At 34.2% G+C, this 25,894-nt stretch overlaps 2 protein-coding genes across 12 annotated transcripts in view; one reads left to right on the top strand and one right to left on the bottom strand.

Annotated features, from left to right (window-relative positions):
* Nucleotides 1–10,782, bottom strand: part of LOC100116365 (dynein heavy chain, cytoplasmic) — a 631,875-nt gene extending 621,093 nt beyond the window's left edge. For 6 of the 8 annotated variants that reach the window (XR_004228365.2, XR_004228366.2, XM_031933441.2 and 3 more), the window contains exons 1-2: nt 10,572–10,782; nt 10,222–10,482 (exon numbers count right to left, since the gene is read on the bottom strand). Coding sequence is in view for 5 of the 8 variants with exons in the window: in XM_031933441.2 (XP_031789301.2) it covers nt 10,222–10,482; nt 10,572–10,590 (280 nt within the window). In the remaining 3 variants the exon portion in view is untranslated. Of the gene's footprint in view, nt 1–10,221 lie in introns of all 8 variants that reach the window. The other 2 variants (XM_031933439.2, XM_031933443.2) reach the window with 2 other exon arrangements.
* Nucleotides 10,783–17,794: 7,012 nt separating this feature from the next.
* Nucleotides 17,795–25,894, top strand: part of LOC116418353 (exostosin-2-like) — a 225,327-nt gene continuing 217,227 nt past the window's right edge. For 3 of the 4 annotated variants that reach the window (XR_004228364.2, XM_032602248.1, XM_031933437.2), the window contains exon 1: nt 17,795–18,593. Coding sequence is in view for 3 of the 4 variants with exons in the window: in XM_032602248.1 (XP_032458139.1) it covers nt 18,124–18,593 (470 nt within the window). In the remaining variant the exon portion in view is untranslated. Of the gene's footprint in view, nt 18,594–20,272; nt 23,021–25,894 lie in introns of all 4 variants that reach the window. The other variant, XM_032602249.1, reaches the window with a different exon arrangement.

Here is a 25,894-nt window from a genome sequence, read left to right as displayed (position 1 = left end):
ACCAGCCGATTGTGACAACACGTGGTCCGTCACCAGACTGCTAGTAGAAATAGGAGCAATTGATCTAATGAAAATAAAGAACCAGAAACCAAAGTCAGGACAAGTGCAAGTTACTCCTATTAAGAAGCATCACATATTTACCATGATAGTGAAAGACAAATACTTCAATACCAACCAAATACCGAATCTGTATGAAGCACTCATAAACCTAAAACAAATATTCGTAGAGAAAGGCATCAAAAGCTTTCGAGTGGCCAGAAAAGGAGATATCTTGGACCAATTAGGATCTCCCACCATCATAGAAATGCTCTATGAACACTTTCACAGAAGTGGGATAAGAGTGACCATGTGTTATGGCAAAGCAAAAGTACCACCTGAAAAGCACAGAAAAGAGATAATCAGCCACCTCCATGATAGTCTAACGGGAGGTCATAAAGGAATTAATCAAACTTATCAAAAGATAAGAGAACGGTGCTATTGGCCCGGAATGAGGAACGACATTCAGGACTACATTAGGCGGTGTGCGAATTGTCAAGAACAGAAAATAGAACGAGTTAAGACAAGAGAACCAATGAGAAACTAGAAAAACTTAAAATGACACCAAGAGGAAATTGCCATTTGTTAACGATGCAGTGCAATCTAACAAAGTACCTTACAGCAATACCTATCAAAAATCTGCACGCAACCATGATTGCAGATCCATTGGCGAAATATCTCATTTGTCAATTCGGAGCCCCGAGAGGAATACTCTCAGACAGAGGAACCAGTTTTTTGTCGAATATAGTTGAATCTCTACTAAAGTTATTTAAAATAAACCACATAACAACCTCGGGATATAGACCTCAAACAAATGGGTCACTAGAAAGAAGTCACGCTCCGCTCATAGAATTCATCAGAATATATTCTGAGAAATATAATGATTGGGATCACCTAACACCATTTGCAACCTTCACATATAATACTAGCATACACGCGGCAACCAATTTTACCCCTTTCGAACTGGTTTATGGGAGGGTAGCGCGTTTTCCCTTAAGAATATCATCTGACGAAAAATTAAGAACCTATAATGTTTACATGCGAGTTCTAGTACTAAGGTTAAAGGAGATGAAACTTTTAGCAAGCGAAATCTAAATAGCTAACAAAGTCAAAACAAAAGCGAGGTATGCCAAAAAGGTTAGAGCGTTTAAGGGCAAAGTGGGCGGATAAGCTAGGTTAATTAATGAACCCCGAGTCAGTAAATTTGATGCACACAGAAACAAACCCTTGAAAATCATTGAATTCGTTGGCAGGAAAAACATAATTTTAGAATATCCTAATGGCAAAAGAATTCGAAAGCACATTGATAAATTAAAACATGTAGAGGACGACTCTGATACCAATTCTGATTAATTAATCGCAATAAGTGTAAATAAATTGTAAATAATATATATATATATATATTTATATAACTAAATTTTATGAACCCCCACTAACTCACATCTAAATTTGCAGGATGAATAAATTAAATAAATTTTTGATCATAATTCTTAATATGATAACAATGGTCCGAAGTCAATCCCGATATCAAATGGACCAATTGAACCCTAACCCCGGCATCTACTTGGAAAGAGTGGACGTCATGAGGACAAAGAGCAAACTGGAAGATTCAAATCTACATCGACGTAGGTGAATTCATGCAGATACATGCACCATTGGAGGCCGTCCACAATAGCTGTTTGACGCGAATCGAAGAGACCAAATGCAAACATGCATTAGGACTAGATCTCATGAAGTTGAAGGACCAAACCTTGAAAGAAGTGCAAAAGCAAATAAACGAAACCATTAAAACAATGGCACACCAATCGTATCCAACAGTGAGAAACCCCAGAAGCATTCGAGTGAAAAGAATAGCACCCCTAGGAATAATAGTCTCAATAAGCAAGAGTTTATTCGGTCTAGTCACCACTGACGACGTAGACGACATCAACAAGAACATAGACACGTTATTTCGGGACCAAACGAAAATCGTGCATATAATGGACCAAAATGCGCACATAGTCTCAGCGCAATTTGTAGAACTATATAATATAACCAAACACCACCAGAAAGTGCTCTAGGGATTCGAAGCAAGCTTAACCAAAACAGTAAACAAAATGTTAAAAGAAGACGATGAACAAAAACATCTATTAGAAATAACCGTATAATACCGTGTTTTAATATTTGGCAGTAAATTATAATCAAGAAAAATACGTTAAATTCAATGCAGAACTCACAATCACATGTACCAAAACGCATTATGCCCTCATATGCCCAATACTTGGTCCACTTGAGAGCACACCGACATCAAAGGACTGTGAAGTAACAATGCTATTGAACACGGCAGCATTAAAAACTTGTGACATAAGATATGGAACCAGTGCAAAAACATTGAACCTCGTACAACAACACCCTCTAATTAGCATAGAATGTGCTTAGAAAATTAAAACCTAACTCACATCTTTTACCGGAAGACGCAGTTTATCTCCGCACATATGGACGTAGTCAACTCGCACACCAAATTGAAAATGCACAGCATGTGGGTAAGCACCGTTTTTAGGTCAAACCCACGAACGAAAATCTTTTGACCGAAAATCTTTTGAACGAAAATCTTCTGATTTAATGACAATTAATTAATGACATCTTTTTCGAAATATAACTAAATATTTAATAAACGATTGAATCTTCTCAAAACGATTCTTTTTGGAATAAAACAAAATCTCCCGCTCGTTAAATAGAGCAGCCTCAAAAACCCCACACAAACAAATGAAAAGATAAATGATGACCTGCATTTCTGCAGGACTGATATCTTTCCTAAACACAAATTGCTACATGCAAACAACAAAGTTTAACCCACACTACCCAATCCCTATAACCAAATTTCCACAAACAACCAACTAAAACCAAATAATAATTAAAAGAAATCAACATTATCAAACCCCATAATAATAAATGGACGAAAACTAGGAACCCCTAAAAATAAATAAATTGCATGACCAAATATGCTACATCATACCATACAATCATACCTTTTGTCTTTCATTTTCTCTATGTTATAGGAAAATGGGTCAAAACAAAATCGACGTCTTGGACATCACGGACATGGGAGGTACCAAGGTCCACATAAAGTTCAAGGGTAGAGAAGACAGCGCCATGAAAAACTTCATGACACATGGACCACGATATGCAAACGAAGAAAATAAAGACAAGGCAATCAAAGCATACACCAAACCCAAGTCACGAGCATAATGGAGAAGATGGGATACGTAGAAGGCAAAGGGTTAGGCAAAAATCTGCAAGGTAGAACGGAACCAGTAAAAGCCATACCTAATGAATACAAACAGGACCTAGGTGCAACAGCCCTAGATTATTATCAGGACCACCAAGACACTGGATTCATCACTGAACAAAAGCAAGTACTACCAGCAATCTTGGAAGAACCAGGAGAAGTAATGAAAGTACACAAAACAAGTGAAAAATCTACAGGGTGAGTCATTTTAATCTTTAATCTCAATTATCTCGTTGGCAAAGCATGCCAGCGAAAAAAGTTTCGGGTAAAAGTTTTAGGATTTTTCCCTGGCTATCTGATGATGACCTTGACAATGTCATTGAGCATGACCTTCAAGATCATTTGAAGGTCAAGTCGATTTTTTCAAATAGAAACCCCTACTTTTGGCACCAGAAATAGAAAGAGCGGGGAATTTTACGTTCGAACATGTGATTTTGGAAACAAATCATCTTTTGTGCGGAAATTACCTTTGACATCAGCCGAACCCAGGATGCACCATCGAGGAGGTTGTCAAAAGGATTTAGCATCCCATTTTTGTTTTTTGTTTTATTTTTTTTTATTTTATTTTTATATTATCTCGAGTTGTTGGCCGTTGAGCATAAACAACATTCTTAAGATATCCCCATAAGTAAAAATCGGGAGGGGTTAAATCAGGTGAACGAGGGGGCCAGGCAACTGGGCCACCTCGCCCAATCCACCTGCCATTGTAGCGGGTGTTTAAATAATCACGAACAATGCGTGCATAATGTGGTGGTGCTCCATCTAATTGGATCCACATTCTTAGCCTTGTGGCTAGGTCTACATTTTCTAGTAATTCAGGTAAAATATCTCGAAGTAATCACAAAAAGTTTACCGCATTCACGTTCTCTTCAAAGAAATAAGGACCAATCAAATAGGCATTGATGATTCCACACCAGACCATAACACTCCAGCGGTGTTGATTGTCTACGGGCCTGAACCAATGAGGATTTTCATCTGACCAATAATGGCAATTATGTCTATTCAATTCTCCAGTGTTTCTGAATGTTGATTCATCTAAAAAAAGAACGTGCCTGAAAAAGTCTTGATCTTGTTGAATCATTCGTATTGCCCATCGACAAAAACGTACTCGCAAAATCATATCATTTGGAGTTAACTGTTGTGTTAATGTTATGTGATAAGGATGATATCTTCTCGCTCTCAATATTCGGGATGCTGTTGATTGAGGTATACCTATTTCTCTTTCTATTTGTCGAGTACTAATGTGAGGATCAAGATGAATAATCGCTAGAATGGTAATAACACGAGGATCGTTTTCGTCGTATTCATGATGACGGCGTTGACGAACAAAAGCTCCATTTCGAGCTTTCTGAGTTAAGGTTTGAATAGTAACATTACTTGGGTGTCTCCTATTGGGATAGCGTTCAGCATAAAGTCTGGCAGCTGCTGCATAATTATTTCGACTTTCTCCCAAAATCATGATCATATCAACGATTTCGTTGGGACCATAATCAGCCATGATCAAAATCAAAATAATTTGTTACAGACCAGTAAACAGGGAAACAGATTTTTTTCAATAATAATTATCGATTTACAAGAAGTAAAAAACACGATTAAGCTTTTCTGCACTAATTTGCTATCTACATAACTGTTAAGAGTAGTTCACTCTCAAAAATTGACACTAATACAAAATAATGGAATGACTTAACTACATCAAGAATTTTGAAAATTGACACTAATACAAAATAATGGAATAACTTTGAAAATTTTTGAAAACTGAAAAAATTACGAAAATTTTAGAAAATATTGAAAATTTCTGGAAATATTAAAAACTTTGTCATTTTTGAACGCATGTCACTCTCTTTTCATTTATGGGGCTAAAAGTAGGGGTTTCCATTTCAAAAAATCAACTTGACCTTGAAATGCCCTTGAAGATCCTGTTTAACGACAGGGCCAAGATGACCATTCGTCAGCCGGGAGAAAACTGAAAACTTTTGTGGGTAACATTTTCTCCTTGAATGCATTCGAGTTCAGCTAACCAGTTGTACTGTTATCGGCATGACCAATGACCTTGACCATTGAATTCAAGGTCAAGGCAAGGTCATATTCAAACGTAAAATTTCCCGCTCTTTCCATTTCTGGTGCCGAAAGTAGGGGTTACTATTTGAAAAAATCGACTTGACCTTCAAATGACCTTGAAGGTCACGCTCAATGACATTGTCAAGGTCATCATCAGATAGCCAGGGAAAAATCCTAAAACTTTTACCCGAAACTTTTTTCGCTGGCATGCTTTGCCAACGAGATAATTGAGATTAAAGATTAAAATGACTCACCCTGTATATCCCGAATTCCAAGTATATTTGAAATTGGGTATCCTTACCGATTTTTTGTATTGTTTTACCTTGTATAATTTCTAGTAATAGGAACATTGTCAAATAACTAAAATCTACAAAAAGTTATTGAAAGTAGGCAAAAAAATTGCAGTAATTACACTTCAAAAAATAGGGTTTTCTTGAAAAATTACATATTTCTAGTAATTCTTAGAGGTTATAAAACCATCTTTGTACTTCTTGTATATTTTTCCGTTAATCTATAGATTTTTAGCAACAACCTCGAGAAAGATTCATTAAAATAGCTTACAAAAGTTATAATCAAAAATACAATTATCCTGAACAAATACTAGTAATTTAAATGAAAGCTGAAATAATACTACGTATTTCTAGTAATTCTTAGAGGTTATAAAATCATCTTTAAACTTTCTGCATATTTTTCCTTTAATCTATAGATATTTAGCTACAAGCTCGAGCAAGATTCATCAAAATAGCTTGTTCCTATCACAAGTTCTACGATTTTGGCACAGAATTTATCGATTCCCCTTACTGTGCGGCGTTTCGACTAATTATTTAAATAATTTCCATAACACTCTAGGAGACGACGTTGATACTGCCCACCCTAAGCACAAGGTACTTTGGAGAGCGTTGACATCGCGGTATTCGTGTTCAGCGACCTCAAAAACTCCGGAGTAACGAGTTTCGACAAATCATGTTACTGATTCCCTGCGAAACTCTAGGAGACGACGTTGATACTGCCCACCCTAGGCACCAGGTACCTCGGAGACCATAGCTGTCGCGATATTTGTGTTCAGCGACCCCAAAAACTCCCGAGTAGCAGAACTGGATTAATTTCCTTTAATATTTACCAAGTTGTTAATTATTCATTGTCTTTTTGCAATGCACTCTAAAATGCATATTTTTAATGCACAAATGTATTTTTATATAAATAATTTATGACTATAGGTCACAAAGTTTGTGGACGCTCTCACGAATCGAATGCAAAAAACCGCATTAAGATCCAACTTACTGTTTAAAAAATAAGTTAAGTCGTTTTTGAGTGCTTTATTTCCTCGACGGCAAATATAGGTTATGGTTTCACGGGATTTATTTTTTACGTAAATAGGAAGAAAATTATTATTCCTACAGTTTTAAACAATCCTTTAAATCGTTAATTATTATTATGACATATTTAAATCCATTTAAAAGGAATAAAAAGCCTTATATTTATTACTTTTATTTGTTCTCGATATTCTACCGAGAACGACGTGCAAAATTCATGTGACAGTATAGGGTTTTCAAGTTGATCAACCAGACAGAATCTACTGATAATGTTCATTTCTAGACGAATTCTGCTAGAAAACCCGGCAACGTTCCTACCAGAGATGGTCCCGTAAAATTTGTAACTTTTAGGAATTTTAAAAGTATAAATTACAACTTTTCCTAAAGTTTAGAAACTTATTTTTAAACTTTCAACGTGTTCCCGTGAAATTTTAAACTTTCAGAAAGTTTGAAATTGCAAATTTGAACTTTTCCATACTTTTGAAACAGTCTCATTAAATTTTATACTTTTGGAAAGTTTAAAATTGTCAATTTAAACTTTTTCGGAAGTTTAGATTTTCTTCTTTGCACTTTTAAAATATTTTCATGCGATTCTAAAGTACAAAGTCATCAATGTAAACTTTCTTAAAGTACAAATCTACCCTGGTAGCAGCGTTTCCGAGAAATTACCTGAAAGCTACCAAAATTTTTCAAATCTATCAGGTTTCTAGAGTAGAATCTAGATGAAAACCCCGATGACTCAGACATGATTTCTGGAAGAAATCTCGGTAGAATTTTTTCTCCACTATGATTTGTTTATAAAACCTTACTTTTCACACCAATGATCCTGCTCTGCATTGACATTGTTTGAAAATATTCATAAATTGATGAATATATATATACCGTATAAATTCATCTACAATGTTTTTTGAAAGGGAAACATGATTTTTAAGGTGCACATTAATAGTGAAACACTAACTCTACACATGCATGCTCTCATAAATGACAGTATGTACAGCATTGTGTACTGACTGACTTTATAGCACTGCGTGACCTAAGTCCGCGTTTAAGTCACGCCTATCCGTGATCTAAACAGTCCTTTCGCTGTGCTCGGGCGCTATCTACACGCCGTGTAATAATTGGCTGTTAAGTCACATGTATCGTAATATACTATTGTATTATTTAAGTACAATTATTGTGTAAAAAGTGTCATCGATGCACTCAAAATCACCAATGATCAGGTTTGCACAGGTATTTCAATCTCATCAGTATGCGAGCGCAGTCACTGGCAACCACCAAATCTCTCCTAATCATGCTAAATCCATGATATCGAAGTTTGATGTCTGTTCTTATGCATTAAGACTTGTTCAATTATTTAGAAACAGACTGCTATATCAGTTTTTACTCATCGACTAATTCTTATCAACTAATTCTGGATTTCATTTCTACCAGGTTGCTAGGGAACGGGCCAGAACTTATCGACCATTTGCTACTAGGGTAAGGAGTTATTTTATTCCTAAAGTATAAACTGATTTATTTATACTTCCTAACGTCAATTTTTCTACTTTGGGGTTTAGAGTGTACACCTGAGTATTTATACCTGCAAGTTCTAACTCTTGCTGGATCTCAAAAAGTAGTCATCGAGCTCTCCAGACGTAAGCCTATGTCATTTGTCGAAATAAATAAAATTTGTCAACTGTGCTGGATAAGATATGGGTTTGCTGTTCTGAGAGTTAGTAAAGAAATATGCGAATGCAACGAAGAGAGCATTTCATATTACCACTTTATAATGGTAGTTTATGTCCAGAAAGGTGGAAAATGCAGTACAATATAGCAAAGCTGCCAGTGCTTCAGTCAACACCGAGAATTCAATGCTGTTCTCTTCCTACGTATACCACCCACAAAATACCAGCTAAAAAGCAGCTTGAATTTTTGACGAGATTAAAGCACACTTCTAAACGATTTGAAGAAAGACCTAATACATTAAAGCGGATAGAATCAGCACGGCGAGAGAATAAATCTGTGAAAGTGATATTGGATGATGATTTATCACTTCTTTCTAATTTATCTATTGCTGATGAAGAGAACGACAATAATAAGAATGATGAACATAGCATTCTTCTACCAACACCACTGAAAATAAGAGGAAGACCATCAAACATAACATAAAGCCATACCAAAGTCAGAAAAGATAATACATGAAACTCCTACTAAATCTATAATGAACAATATAAAAATACACAAATGAATCTATGAAAAGAGATGAAAAACATAGACATAAGATAGACTGCGTGTGAAGGTTAACAAAAGTGGTCCCCATTACCTGTGTGTAAAGATACCATACTTTATATCCAATGCTTGGTATATGGGATAGAATGTATTCTGTCTTTCTCTCACTGGGTGCCACTCTTGCTAGCCTACACACGCAATCTATCCCTCTTATGTCTATGATGGAAAAGATGCTTCTATGTAAAACATTTCAAATTTCGCGCTCATCGCCGTCAAAGCTTTCAAAGCTTATGCTGCATATGCTAGTTTTGAAATTAAAATATATAAATATGTTATAATTAGAATTACATAAGCGCTGTATTATTATTCATAATTTTGTTTGCTTAAAAAAGATTATATAATAATAAATGTGATGTATGTGAGTATATTACCAATTGGTAATATACTCACTGTAGAATGATCATTCGAGCCACAATTACAAAGTTTTTGAGGTTATATTTGTAGATACACAAAAAATTTGTAAAATCGTGAAAAAATATAGCTTAGAGGTGCATTTTTGCATACGCTAATAACCCAGCTTCGCGTACACTTCTAAGGCTAGTCTACAATTCGTGTACGCTAATTATGCAGCCTTGTACATGATTCTGAGACCAGGCTACAATTAGCGTACCCTATTTACCAGCTGCGCGTACGTATCACACCAACTGATAACTTTCCACGCGCCGTTTTTCCAGCTTTCCATACACTAGTTGTGTACGCTTCTAAGGCTCCCTAGACAGACTCTCACTACAATGTACAATGTAAATACACGAGTAAGTGTATCTAGGAAGTGCTTTATTTGTAGCAAGAGTAGTAATTCTCCTACGTTGACTCGATCCCTCGGTGGATATTTGAAAATAGAATGATGTTGGCTTTATCAGTCATCTTGAAGCAATTTGTATGTGAGGAAGGAGAAAAACCTTGGGTTCTTTTTCCTTCCTCACGCACAAATTGCTTAGGCAAGGCTGATAGAGCCAACATCATTCTATTTTTAAAAATAGTTGATTCAATGATAGAATATTTTTAAGCCTGATTTGAGCAAGTAATGAAAAAATTATCCTTATAATTTTTCCATATTTAAGTTTCCAAAATATTATTATTAGAAAAGAGGCTATGAGAAACATTAAGATAAATACTTGAGAAAAATCAATTCTATTAATTGTCAGATATGAATCAACAAACAAATGCCAGTGTAGTATTTTGATTATTAGGCAAATCAAAAATTATATGATATTGTTAATACAGCAATTATAAAATAAATCAGATAATATAATTGAAAAGTATTTTTTTTACAATTACCCTTATTTGAAATCCTCTGTATATGAAGTGCCCAAACTTGTGGATCACTCAAAAATTTGCGAACATATTCTTGATTGTTTTTATCTTCCAAAGCAATGTTGAATGCGCAAGGCACTGCATCTTCATCAGGATGCAGAACACAGACAGCTTTTCGTAAATAATTAGAAAATGTTGAAAAATCAACAATGCTAGAGTTTTGAGTTTCAGTAGCTGAGTCAACCACACTATCTAAGGAATCTCCCATCATAATATACTGAGTAACTAATGAATGTAAGCAAAACAACTACTTTTAAAACATTATCTTCAATTAAAAATCATGTGCATTAAAATTATTACTGAATCTTATATACATTTTGAAGAGGAAATCATTAAAGGTTACAAAACGTTTATTTATTTTTTAGTATTTGTCAAAGATAAATGGACTTTAAAGTCCAACCTTTTGGAATGTGTAGTTGCGTATTTGCTAATTTCCTGATTCCTGATTTTATTTAATATATTTAATTATTTGATATTTGAAAAGTGCCCACGAGGCACGAACTATACGGAAAAAAAGACTAAATCACTAGATGCAGGCATTTGCCGTGAGGTGTCACGTCCTTCCCCGCGATCTATGTCTAGAAATATAAGTTTGTTCGTTTCGTCTTCAGAACTTAAGAGGCTGTAGTCGCTAATGTAAAGTGAGTGTAGACTGCCCTGCTAAAAAAAGTTAATAGAAGTTGATAAAAATCAATAAGATTTTTTATCGACTTCAAATCTAACTTTTATTATTTTATTTTTATTTATATGAAAAAATTCAATAGAAATCGATGGAAGTTTAAGAAGATTGAGTCTATAGCTTTTAATTGTGATCGATGACGTCGCGTTTTATCAAGTTCTAATGCATAAAATGGTATTAAAAGTTAGACTTAAACTACTATTAACTTTTTTTTAGCAGGGTGTAGGAGCGATCTTTACTGATATAGTGACCTATGACCTCGCTCCGTAGTTCTTATTATTTACTTTCAATATTCACTGTGGTGCTATTCAACCCTACTGAAAAAAATCAGATGACAATCAGCTGATAATCGTGCCAAAACGTCAGCTGATTATCAGGTGATTTCGGCTCAGTATTTTTAATAAAGCTGATAGTTATAAATATGCGTTTATGTGAGATAAAATGTTGATGATAATCAGGTGATAATAAGGTGATAATCATTAAAAATTTGTAACCTTTAATATATTTATTATAAGTTGTTTAAAATAAGTAAAATTTATAAATTTCAAATAATGAGGGCCAGTACTGGTGTTACCATCAGGATGATAACACGAAAACTGGCTGTGAGCTCCAAAATTTTTATTTTTTAACAATTAAAAAAAATTTGTTTAAATTAAATTATTTGAGATCATATGACTGAAATTCGTACTGAGATCTACATGAGATCTATATGAGATCTATATGAGATCTCACGTAGATCTCATATACTTCACATATAAATCTCATATAGATCTCAGTACGAATTTCAGTCATATGAGATCTATATGAGATCTACATGAGATCTACATGAGATCTACATGAGATCTACATGAGATCTACATTTATTCATATAAAAAAAGGAGCTTACAAAACTCAATAAGATCTACATGAGATCTCATATAATATTTTCACTCGGGTGGAGTCTGGCAATCTTAAGAATAGCAGATTTAAGAGACCGGGAGATTTTAATTGAAAATCGGAAGCCTACTAAATTCATTATTATTAATGTACCCTATTGCAAAATCTCACGTGAGATCTTACATAAGATCTCACCTGAGATCTCATGCCAAAATCTCATCTGTAATTTTGGTCTGGAAGCTGCTGGATCCTCTTATTTAATAAAAAATAAGGTTTTTAATATTGGAAGTCGCCTATAAGGAGGTGCTCCTACTCAGAAGAGTTCAAAAAACTAGGTTTCGAAGCATTTATGATGTTTTTTCGATTTTTAAAAGTTTCTCATCTGAGATCTCACCTTAGATGTCACCTGAATGTCACCTGAATCGAGAATATACAGGATTTACCATGTATGTTACGTTATGAGAGCATAAGGTAAATGATGAATTAGCCAAGTGGTTAAGTCGCAAGCCTATCAACTCAAAGATCCTGGGTTCGAGCCCAGCTCTCGGCGAATTTTTTAACGATTATTTTGAGCTGGATTTTTAGCTGGAAAATCCACCTGGATTTTGTCACAATCTAGTGGATATCCAACTAGAAATCCGGGTGGATTATCCAGCTGGAATCCATGTCAATCCATGTAGATATCCATCCGATTATTTTCAACAGGGAAGAGTATTGTATAAAATTTTATAGCACAGACTGCTAAAGTCCGCAAGTCTCGCCTATTCGTGACTTAACAGCGGATTTTAGCCACACTGTGCTATAAACATCCATAATAATTGATAGGCATAGGGCAGATACGCCCAGTATGGATACCCTTAGCTATTTCGGGCATCACTTTTAATTGACACGATAATACAACATTTCTATGTGTTTTCTAGTCTATTTTTTATAAGGAAAAAAAATTGGAGCAAGTCGAACTCGTCATTTAAAAAAAAAGTTATTTGCATAAATGTAAAACGTTGATTTTACGAGTATGCAAAAAGTTTCCCCCAGTATGCATTACTTTAGCTCATTGGCTGTAAAATTCTATTCGATACTCGTGACCTTAGTAGCACTTTTTTGCACGGCGTGAGGTCCTAATTACAGAAGTGTTACTTAGGCCACATGTATTGTAATGTTATACTATCCCTGCTGGAAAAAGTGAATAGAAATCGATTAAAGTCGATTAGAATTTACCATTTAAGTCGATAAGATTTTAATTAACTTGAATAGTGAATCTTAATTTCACTTTTTGCATTATAACTTGATAAAACGTGATAAAATACCATAAAAAACGATAGAAGTCGATAAAACTCAATACGAAAAATTACAGTTGAAATCTATAGATCATGATCTTCTTGAAATTCTATCAATTTCAATTGTAATTTTTCATATTAAGTTATATACTCTTTTTATAAAAGTAAATATTTTCTAAATTGTTAAGGATCTCGCGTTATCCATACTGGAGAATGCTCGTATTATTCATGCTGGGGAGAATGTAATTAAAAATGCTTTAGCTCGCGTTTCGCGTATAGAGATAGTTGAGAGTTTTACCACGTTCAAATCGACTCGGGAAGCCTTAAGTCTGCATAAATCTTATTCTATAGTCATAAGCGTACGTAGGAAGAAAAGGGAGAGCCTTGTAAAATAACTTTCCACGCTCTTAAAATCAACAGTTTACTTATTTCTCCTATGCCATATTCCGAAGTATATCTAATAGACCACAGATATGTGCAAATCCACGGAAAACCGGTCACTTTTTGGGGTCTAAACGAACAAAATTCAGATTCGAGGGCAGACCTACCGAGCGAACTTTTTTGGGTTCCTTAGGCCATCCAGAACACGAAAAACCTTGCATTCCTAAAATTTAGAAATACGTATTTTTTTGCCGGTCAGTTTAAATTCTCTTATGCAAATATAACATGGAAAAAATGAACGAAAACTAGCCATTGCTCAACTGTACGTACTTAATGTCCGAGATTACAAACGGAAAAAACATACTCATAGGACCAAAGTATGAGAAAAGATCTGTACTTTGAGCCCCGTTGGGTTAAAAATAGTTGCTTGGATAAAAAGTTGTCTACATTTAAAAACAGCAAAAAATCATAAATATTTCGATATTTTACGAAAATCAGCGATTTTTCCCATCTCTAAAATCCTTATAACTTTTTATCTGAGCGTTCAATTTTAACCATCTGACCCTCAAATCAAAGCTCTTTTCTTCTACTTTCCCTTTCAATTTAGATTAACATTTTAATGGTTTCATCAGCTATATATATGGCAATGAAGAAAAGTCAAAAAACAGTCATAATTGATAGGCAATAATTTTTTCTACTTTCAAGCATAGACAACTTTTTCCCTGAACAACCATTTTTAACCCACTAGCGCTCAAATTCAAGCTCTTTTTCATAACTTGGGTTTGGCCCAAGCTCGACTTGGGTTTGACCCAACCTCGACTTGGGTTTTCCGGGAACTGGCACATCTCTAAATAGGAGAACTCAGTAAGACGTGTAAAGAAATTAGACGCTCTTTAAATATATCTGGGAATAGTTTGAAAATAAAAATTAAGAGAGATTACAAATTAACAAAATAAATACTACTAAACATTTGGTTAGACAACTTACACACTGAATTCTTCTTGATACCCACTATTGATAATTCATAATGCTAGGGTCCTTTGCAACCTTGTTTGTTTTCTTTTATTTTCATTTAATTGACTTAATCAAATCCTTAGGAGTATCAAGGCACCTTAATGAATTACAGTAATTTGATATCAATTTTACTAAGGTCATCAAATACGGATCCAGTCCATTATCCATTGCTTCACTCTTGTAATAAAAAAAAATAAATAAATAAACCACATTGTTAAGTGACGAAGTTTCTGGATTAATATATCAGATTTAATAAAATAAACCCGCGTGAAAATATTATATGAGATCTCATATGAGATCTCATATGACTGAAATTCGTACTGAGATCTATATGAGATCTATTTGAGATCTATATGAGATCATATATGAGATCTCATATATGAGATCTCACCCTGCCGGAAAAGGTCGATAGAAGTCGATTAGATCACTTATCGACTTGAATAGTGAATCTTAATTCCACTTTTTGCATTAGAACTTGATAAAACGTGATAAAATACGATAAAAATCAATATAAGTTGATAAAACTTAATATGAAAAATTACAATAGAAATTGATAGAATTTCAAGAAGATCATGGTCTATAGATTTCAATTGTAATTTTTCATATTGAGTTTTATCGACTTCTATCGTTTTTTATCGTATTTTATCACGTTTTATCAAGTTATAATGCAAAAAGTGAAATTAAGATTCACTATTCAAGTTAATTAAAATCTTATCGACTTAAATGGTAAATTCTAATCGACTTTAATCGATTTCTATTCACTTTTTCCAGCAGGGATACGTAGATCTCATATACATCTCATATACATCTCATATAAATCTCATATAGATCTCAGTACGTATTTTCAGTCATATGAGATCTATATGAGAATCTGTTCGAATCTTTCTACCCATTTCTGTCAATTAAACTCAGTGCACAACCTGAAATTTTTAGTATACATCTTATTTCGCTATCTTTTGACTCCTTGCGCTTAGCGCTTTATCGAACAACGGACCCAAGGATCAAGAAGATGACCTCCACCAGGAGGAATTCAAATCGGCTTTTTGTTAACGGGCGCTAGCAGAGAGCAGCAGCTATCGAGGTCAGAATAGTGAGTGCACACTAACGCGACGTAACAGGCGTTTGTTGTAACTACCGCGAGGTGCGGAAGCGCAAGTTCGACAGTCGCAGCTTGTCAGGCGCGGTGGAGTTAAAAATAGCGCCCCTTCCTTCTCCTCTACTGACGCTAGATGTGTATACTTCCCCTACGCTCCTTTTCTAGTTGCGTATAGTTCGATTTTACACGCAAGTGGCGTCATGATCGATTTCGCATTTTTAACACGACATCGGCAATCTCCCCCTCTCTCTCGCTCTCTCTCTCTCTCTCTCTCTCTCTCTCTCTCTCTCTCTCTCTCTCTCTCTCTCTGTCTCTCTCTCTCTCTCTCTCTCTCTCTCTCTCTCTCTCTCTCTCTCTCTGCTAATATCTGACTCTGCCACAATTCGCATGTGCAAGCAAAAGTAGCAACCCTAGCGGCAGCTTTGCAAAGCTATGAAACGTATAATAAGCAGACGACTGAATGTAAAGCTTTTATAACCTATAATAGTAAACATCGAATCATAAATATAAAGTATATAATATTTAGTATAGGTATATAATATATCTCCGCGATTGCATTTGCCATGTTGGTTCTTGTATTTTTTCATAAATATATAAAATATTTTCCAACTTGATAATTGACAAGTTTTAACTTGCTACCCCATACCACGTGACCTTATTATACGTTTCAAGCGCGATGGTGGAGCCATCACGCGGGACTTGCACATGCGAATAAACTGTAAGAACACCCCCCCTGCCCCTGCCAATAAAAGTATATTTTTGTAATAATAAAAATACTGACCGATGTATTTTAATTAGCTCTATCCAAAAACATCGCCAGATTAAACTGCTCCACCTTATATTTCTAATGAAAAATCAATAAAGATTTGGGAAAAAAAATAAATTATCTTAATTTTGATACAGCCATATCTTTTTAAATAAACAATATTTCAAACTGCTCCAAACTGCTCCAAACTGCTCTACATCCATATAATACTGCTCCATAGTAATTTTTATCGGCTCCGCTATAGTTAACTGCAAAATAAGTAAAATTCATTTTGTCAGAAATGAGCTGACTGAAGCTCGTAGCGCGCAGGCGCGGATCTCATTCATTGCCGTATTGCCGGGATAAAGTTTAAATTAAGGTAAAGAATTCATGTGTTACAAACTAAGTTTCTAACGAAATAAATTTTTTTATTATTATTTATTGCCAATGGTGTTTAATGAAAACGTATTTTATTTAAGATTCTGCCTTAGGTGCCACTGTATTAACTATAAGAAGTATTATAAAACTACCATCGCTATTTCTTAGATTATCACAGATTATTTGACTAAAAATCTCCTTCTTATAGTTAATACAGTAGCACCTAAGGCAGAATCTAAAATAAAATACGTTTTCATTAAACACCATTGGCAATAAATAATAATAAAAAAATTTATTTCGTTAGAAACTTAGTTTGTAACACATGAATTCTTTACCTTAATTTAAACTTTATCCCGGCAATACGGCAATGAATGAGATCCGCGCCTGCGCGCTACGAGCTTCAGTCAGCTCATTTCTGACAAAATGAATTTTACTTATTTTGCAGTTAACTATAGCGGAGCCGATAAAAATTACTATGGAGCAGTATTATATGGATGTAGAGCAGTTTGGAGCAGTTTGAAATATTATTTATTTAAAAAGATATGGCTGAATCAAAGTTAAGATAATTTATTTTTTTTCCCAAATCTTTATTGATTTTTCATTAGAAATATAAGGTGGAGCAGTTTAATCTGGCGATGTTTTTGGATAGAGCTAATTAAAATACATCGGTCAGTATTTTTATTATTACAAAAAATATACTTTTATAGGCTGGGGTAGGGGGGGTTGTAAGAACAACTACATAGGCTTGATAATAAAAGATACGGACCATAAGGGCTATCACACGTAAAAAGGAATAGCGAGGAATAGCAGCTGACAGCCAATCAGAAGTAAGCGTTGAACGGACTTGTTCCTTATTGAGGTGGTGGGGAGAGAACATGAAGGTATGAGTCCGTTTAAAGATTGCTTTTGATTGGTTGTCAGCTGCTGTACCTCGGTGTATCTTTTTACGTGTGATAGCCCTAAGGGCTATCACATGTAAAAAGGAATGGGAGGAATAGCGAGGAACAGCGACGAATTTAAGACTGGTTACTATATCTATAGCTATAAGGAACAGCGTGCTTGTTCCTCGCTGTTCCTCATAGCTATAGATATATCAACCCATGTTAATCGACGCTATTCCTCACTATTTCTTTTTACGTCTGATAGCCCTAACTTGTATTGATGCACACAAAAAAATACAAAAACTTTTCTAAAAAAGAAAGAAAAGAAAATTAATTTTTATTATTTAAATTATATTAAACACAAAAAATAAAAAGAATTATGAAATATTTTTTATTTTCTATAAGAGTAATCAAAAGTTAAATGCAGCAAAGGATTAATTTTTTATTTAAAATAAATTTGAATGCAAACAGAATTTATACATTTATTCAAAATTTCTACATTCATATATCATTTAGATGTATAAAAAAAAAGATTTAAAATGCATTACTTGAAATTTCATTATCGATATTTTTTTATGTTCTTGATTTTATCAGTGATTTTATTTATTTTTATATATAATATATATATCTATAAATCAGATTATATTACTGATTTTAAAAGTAGAAATTCAAAAGTAAAGCTAAATATTACTTTTGCAGTAAAAAAAGAAAAAAAAAACTCACTTAGTATACTGTGTAATATATTTAGCTGTTTCAATGTTTATCAATGTGGACACAAGGGGAGCCGATTATCTGTTTATGTCTATGCATCTAATCTTACAAGTTCAGATGAAAAATTAAAAAAAAATCATTTAACGCAAGAATTTAATTTAATTTTGCAAGCGATTGTTTCTTCTAAATATTATGTATCAAATCCTAATGAAGCATGTATATTAGTGCCTTCTTTTGATATGCTAAACTCCGATAAAAAAAATACGCCTGTAATAGATTTTTTGAATAAGCTACAACAGTAAGTTGGCATTTAGAATTAGTCTATAAATCATAACTATACTCTTATGCAAAAAATTTGCAGGAAATTTTGTATTTAAAGCTACAGCTAGTTGGGCATGCATATTTTCTGTGAACTGCAGTCTTTCTAGCCAACTTTATTTGGGGGGAGGGGTATCTGGTATTTAAACAATTCATTATTTATTTGAAAATGACAATCGATTTCCATGATTTCAAAAAAATTATTCTAACTATTTACGTTTACTAAGACTTAGTCACATAAATTACAACTTTTTTTGTAGATGCTTTTAAATATCAAAATTGCAGCAACAAGAAAATAGTTACAAATAAATAATATTATGAAAGTGTTAAACTAAATACATCATATAATAGAAAACTTGTATATTCAAAAATGGATTGAACGCTGTTGTAAATTCATGGATTTATTAATAATTGCGTGGTTATTAACATATGACGATAAACACTTGCTTCTTGAAAAATCATTGTTTAGAAATTGTATGTCAATACTATAAAAATATTCAAATTTTAATTCTTAGAAACCCAGATAATTAACACTCATTCATTTCATATAAATAAATAACTTCTTGTTTTCTATATTTATACAAAATATATAATATGATGACTCATATGAAAGCTCATATTAGTCATCATATTATATTTTTGATCAAATTCTCATATGAGAGATTATATGAGCTTATATGGGTACATATGATGTTTCCCAGTTTTTAAGAACTTCCAATAACAAAATTTTGTAAACAAATTCTTATGCATTAAAAATGTATTGTTGGGCACCATATAACTTTTTAGAACATAAATAATTGTCAAAAGTTGAGAAAAAAATATTTTAAAAGAGTCCTGTAACGGGAACTTGAACCCTGTACCTTTAGATTTAGTCTTTTACTCGACACATGAGCCAAACTTACTTATAAGAGATTTTATTTAATACTGTGGCATAGCCTAATTTAAATTTAATATTAATATATATTCGAAAAATTACATCATTTTTGATAAATATGTTGTTATTATTAATGTTTTATTAATAATCAGTAGATCTTACTGATATTTAATAAAACACATAGAATACACATGGAATTATAAATGTCAGTAAGATTTGCTGATAATTGACAAAACAATAATATTAAGAATACATTTATATAAAACAATGCATACATTTAACGGAAATGTTAATATTAAATTAAACTTAAGGCTACGACACAGTTATAGGTGGAAATTCTATAGAGATGAATTAATATCATGTAAGTTTGGCTTATGTGTACAGTAAGGGACTCTAAATCTATAGGTACCGGGTTAAAGTCCTTGTTACAGTACTTTTTTTTAATATTCACCCAAGTACCCCCAGTTCCATGTTATGGCCACATCAAAGTCCTATTAAAATCGATCAAATTTTATAATGGTAATTTATAATTTGCTTAAAGAATTTATTTTTACATAAATATTGCAATGGAAAAATCCAGTCTTTTGGAGATTTGAATCTGGAACCTTAAGATTATGAACCAAGCGTTTTACCACTTAGCCTATAAAGAAAGATATCTAATATATATGTTTAGAGCGATAGAGTACATAGTACAATTATTCATTTTTATGAGAATTCGCGATATATCATATGACGCTCATACGACTCATATAATTATCATATGATTTTCATATGATTATTTTCAGCCGGGATGTGAGATCTTCCCTGAGATTTTGCAATAGGGCAGCGAGACAAGCAATATTTTTGACAGATCTATTCTGATCAGCGTGATGCATCGGGTTTCTAATTAATATTTGGACTGCAAATCTAATTAATTCGTTGAAGCCATCTACCAAATGGTCCTGCATATCACGTAGCAACAATGGGGCCTGCTCATCGATTGCTGATTTATCTTTGCCTTGCCAGATTTTCTCGAGTTCTATTCATAACGTTCATCCTCGTTTAAGTCAACCTCAAGAGTCGACTTCTTCTGTCGAAGCTCTACGTAAGGCCTAAAGGCTAAAGTAAGACCCGCAACCTGCCAGGCTGAAACTGCAAATGGTAGATCCTCGATGGTCAGCTCCGTGTCATCATACAGGCGCTTCCAGTGGTTATGCAGAGATCTTGGTTCTTGAGCCTTTTTTTTCTTGATAAATAAATGTGACAGATTACGTAAATAAAGAATCTTAAAATAAAACTGTTTCACTATGAACTCTTGAAACTTTAGGAGATAATGAAAGACATGAAATCTGAAAAATACTTTAAATTAAGGTAAAAAGGTTAGGCGAGTTGGATGTATTGTGAATTAACACTTATGTCTATAATTTTGTTTACAATGAAACTACAGATTAAAAAACAACTGAGATCTATGAAAAAAACGTCAAATTTAGAATCATATTATTTTATTTATAATACGCCAAAAAAACATTGTTGTTAATTCAGTGCTGAGTCAAATGATTGGTAATTTATGAACTTAATGAATACTAGCAGGGTTACCTCCCTGCTAACGTCGCTCGGTTGATTAGGTATATATATTTATAGCTCTGAAGAAAATTGTCAATAACATGTCAATAACAAAATTGTATGCCATGTTCGATTTTGATTTCGATGAATCAGCAATTATGGAGAATGATTTAGGTAGCATGAGTGAAATATGTGAATTCTGTAATGCTAAACATTTTAAATTTGAATTATTATGTGTTAAGAAGTTTTTTAATTGTTGCAATAGAGGAAACGTTGTATTATCTGATAATATCACTTATCTTTATAACGTTTAAAAGAATTAGTTTCTGGAAATACTGGACAAAAGTAAACACTTTTTAAATAATATTAGACAATATAATAATGCACTTGCCTACGCAAGTTTTGGAGCTAGATTTGACGCTCTTCGGAAAAGGCCCTCAAGTTATTCGAATAAGTGGTCAAATTTACTACAATTTTTATATCTTATATCCAGACGAAAACTAAACCAGAATATATGGGCAACTATACATCATTGATAATGAAATCGCCTCGCAATCACACAATACCTCACAAACTAATGTGTCATGTTGTTACGTCGGAATGTGCGTAACCCACCAATATACTTACGGTGTCGAGTTCCTATGTTCGGCTATTATTTATTATTTTTATTTATTCAAAAGAAATCCCTTTTGGCTACCGCAGACGCGGTCACTACCTTCCGGGAAAGGGAGCCGGATAACGAAATCACTTTAAAGCCGTTAGAATTTTAAGAGCAACTACGATTTTATTCACTCGATTAGAAAAGAAAGAGAAAAGTACCTTTTACAATATGTGTGTGTGTGTGTGTGTGTGTGTGGATGTATCGATGTCTCAGCAGGAAGCTGCAGCTGTGGGTCCTTGGCGCTCTGGAGCCTGGCATCGGTGGTTCAGTGCGGTCAGGCTGGTGTGCGTCTCGGTCCTCCTAGCTTGTCCCTCTTTGAAGCAGATGTTGACAGATGGGCGCTCCGATGTGTCGGCTCTCTTTCCGTGATGAAAGAGGACGGTGAAAGTGGCGCTTGTCTTATTCTTGACACGATCACTTAGTTTTTGTATAAGCTATTCTTTCTCGAACTCTTTAACGTATCCGCACTTTTTAATTGGTTTAGTGCGCACTAGTTTTATTGTGGCGACAAAGTTCGTCCGCGCTGTTCTGACTCGCGACTAACTGATTCGATACTGATTTGAATAGTATAACTGATATCGACTGGATCTGGCGACTAGCAGCGATTCGTTTAGTATGACGAGTTCAAGGAAACTGACCATGTGCACCCTTTTGCTCCCGGCCTTTATATACTGGAAATTCTGTAGCCTCGATTTTCCATATTAGGAGTGCCTAATATTCTCACGACTTTTCTCTTGACTTTGCGTGACCTCGTAAAATTTTTATTACCTTGAGTTTTTAGGAAAAGCGTCTTGTGACAGCTCTCCTGCTGCTTTTCGTCGCCTGCGTACTGTCATGTGTAGCTTTTCCCGATTCGTTTTCGGGAGAGCGTGCTCGACCTATGCTTGCTCGTCGCATAGCTATTTTGATTTCCGTCGTTTTTCATGAGGAATATCGCGACTCGTTCAGTGACATCTTTTTATTTCGTCGCCGTCATTTTTTTTCTTGGCGTTAGACATTCTTTCGGATGATCTTCGCCTAGAGCGCGGTTTGTCGCTACGCCTCTAATCCTATTTTTGTAGGAATACGTTGTGGTGGGAAATACTGCTTCTTGCGGCTGCTGCGATGACGATGCTCGCGAGTGTCTCACGTATGTGTGTTTCTTGTTTCGTGCGTAGAAAAATTGTGTGACCTACTTAAATTGGTGTCGTAGGCGCGTAATGGAATCCGGGATTCCATTACAATGTTCTTTAATGCTATGAAAGGAATTAGATAATTTTTTTCGACAAGTAAACATGTACGCTAAATCATACAAAATGATGCACAAAAGTAGAAATGGAACAACAACAACGTTGAGTATAATACTAAAGAAATTATAATGTATTTAACACGCAATTCTAATCATGATAAACGTAGATATAACGCAGCTTAATGTGATGAAGTAGCTGTGGTATTTGTAGGTGAAAATAGTCAACCACCAGAAGATCGAGATATATGTATATATTCAAAACAGAGCACCTAATAACATACCGACATTAGTAAACATGTAGATCCTATGTCATATCCACTTATATGTATTCTAATCGAGGTTTTGGATGAATGCCCAAAATAAAAAATAAAAATAAATAAATTTACTGTCATAAATTCAGCATCAGAAACGATTTTAATCATTGCTTAAATTTAGGAAAATTAACTCAACAATACATTGTTAATTCTTGGGTAAAAGTTGTAGGTTCACGATTATTATTTTTAAATAAAAATCTACACCGATTAAGGACAGATTTATACAAAGGTGTCATGGATCACTTTAAAAATAAAAGTAACAATAACAACGTAAAAATTAGAAAAATGGTTATATTTCTTTCAAAATTTTCAGGAAATCTACGATCATTACAACGAAACTTTTTTGATCCAATGACAATAGTTCAAAAGTATCGTAAACCAGATCTTTTCATTACTTTGACATGTAACCCAAAACGCAAGGAAATTAAACAAAATTTGAGAAAAAATGAATCAGCTATTGATAGACCTGATTTAGTAGCAAAAGTTTTTAATGCAAGAGTTAATGAATTATTGAATGAAATTCTTAAAACAAACATTTTTGGAAAATGTATTACATATACTTATGCAATTGAGTTTTAGAAAAGAGGTTTACCACATATGCACTTGTTGGCTTTTATTAAAAAAAATCATAAACTGAACAATGCAGATGATAATGATAAACTTATAAGTGCAGAAATACCTGATGAAATGAAATATCCAATGTTACATAATATCGTTTAGCAATCAATGATATATGGCTCTTATGGTAAAAATAGCTTAAATTTACCATGTATGAATAGCAAAACAATAAAATGTACCAAAAACTTCCCGAAATAGTTTAATTAGCAAACTACTTTTAATAATACTGAATATCCTCTTTATCGACGAAGTAACAATGAAAAATAAAATCTTTTCAATAGAAACAATATAGCTGATAATCGATTTGTAGTTCCATACAATCCGTATTTATTGTTGAAATATAATTGTCATATTAATATTGAAGTATATTCAACTATTCAATGTGTCAAATATTTATTTAAATATTGTTATAAGAGGGATGATTCTGCATTTATAAAAATTAGTCAAGGTAATAATGAAAACGAATGTGAAAAAGAAAATTTCAACTACGATAAAATTAAGCAATATTTAAATACAAGATATGTAAGCCCTTCAGAAGGAATGTATCGTCTTCTACAATATGCAATGTACGTTTTGTCATACATAATTTACCGATTAGATGTACATTTAAATAATGAACAGTTTGTATTATTTAGGGAAGGATCAGAATTGATTAATATAACTTAAACACAAATTTGACTGCATGGTTTGAACTAAATGCAAACGATCCGCAAGCTAGACAGTACTTGTATGTTAATATACCATATTTTTACGTTCTCAATAAGAAAACAAAGAAATGGACACTAAGAAAAAGAGATTGAAAGTCAATTATAAGTATAATCTCATGAAGAATTAAAAACATTCGAAAATGTTACATATGCAACATTTCATGAAGTAATTGTAGCTAGAAAATCCCTACTGAAAAATGTCACTTGATAATCAGGTGAGATGTCACTTGAGAATTTGGCATGATTATCAAGTAATTATCAAATGATTATCATGTTATTATCAATTGATTATCAAGTAATTATCAAGTGATTATCATGTTATTATCAATTGATTATCATGTAATTATCAAGTGATTATCAAGTGATTCTTAAGTATTATTATTATTATCATATGTATATAGGAGGAGGGGGGCGTTAACGCCACAGGCACTTAGGCAGAACCCCTTGTACCTTCTTCCGTACAGACACTCAACTACTTGGGTAAGTCAGCTCTTTTCCAGAAGGTCAAGATGTCCCCCGAGCAGGCAGCTCTATGTCGTTACAGGTTGGGAAATGATTCACCAAGTACTGATGTCTGAGCTCAACAAATCTGGGGCATGTTGTCAGGATGTGAATTGGCGTCTCCTTTGCCTCTTCACATCATCCGCATACCCCTGTAACCGATCCTTTTCCGTCTTCCAACCATAATATCTGAGACAAATGTGTCCCGTGATGATCTGAGACAGGAGTCTGGAGTCACTTCTGTTGCCTCCGCTAGCACACTTGGTCCAGTCCACGTTAGTGTCCCGTCCCATGACTGCTTTGGCCTGTCTACATCCTTGGGTATTTCGCCATTCCCTGGTATGCTCGTCCTCCACCCATTCGTGAATCGCCCCTCCTAGTAGGCACCTTGCGGCGCCCGTAAAAGGTTCTGGTCCGATCGGGAGAGTTCCAGCTCCCGGAGCGGCGAGTCTATCTCATTGCTCTCGATCCCAATATGACCCGGAACCCAGAGTAGTCTGACTTAGTTGTTGTTGGCCAGTTAATTTAGTATTGCCTTGCAGTCTCAGACCAGCTTGGATGTTGTCTTCTGGGCAATTAGTGCCCTACTGAGCGCAGCCTGGCTATCTGAACATATACTAATTCTCCTACCAAGTGCACTGAGTTCCATAATTCTCTGTGCACGACTCAATATGGCGTGAATCTCTAGTCGAAAGACCGTGGTAAACCGCCCCAAGGAGAAGAAGGTACCTCTTCCATCCCTGCGACAGTAGTAACCGAAGCCAGTGCCTTCATCAGTTTTGGATCCATCCGTGTACCAGATATCACCTTCTCCCAGCAGGGTATTTCTTCTACTC

Source organism: Nasonia vitripennis, unplaced genomic scaffold, assembly GCF_009193385.2.
Source record: "Nasonia vitripennis strain AsymCx unplaced genomic scaffold, Nvit_psr_1.1 unplaced0251, whole genome shotgun sequence".
NCBI classification, from domain to species: Eukaryota; Metazoa; Arthropoda; class Insecta; order Hymenoptera; family Pteromalidae; genus Nasonia; species Nasonia vitripennis.
This window is presented reverse-complemented; position numbering and strand designations above follow the sequence as displayed.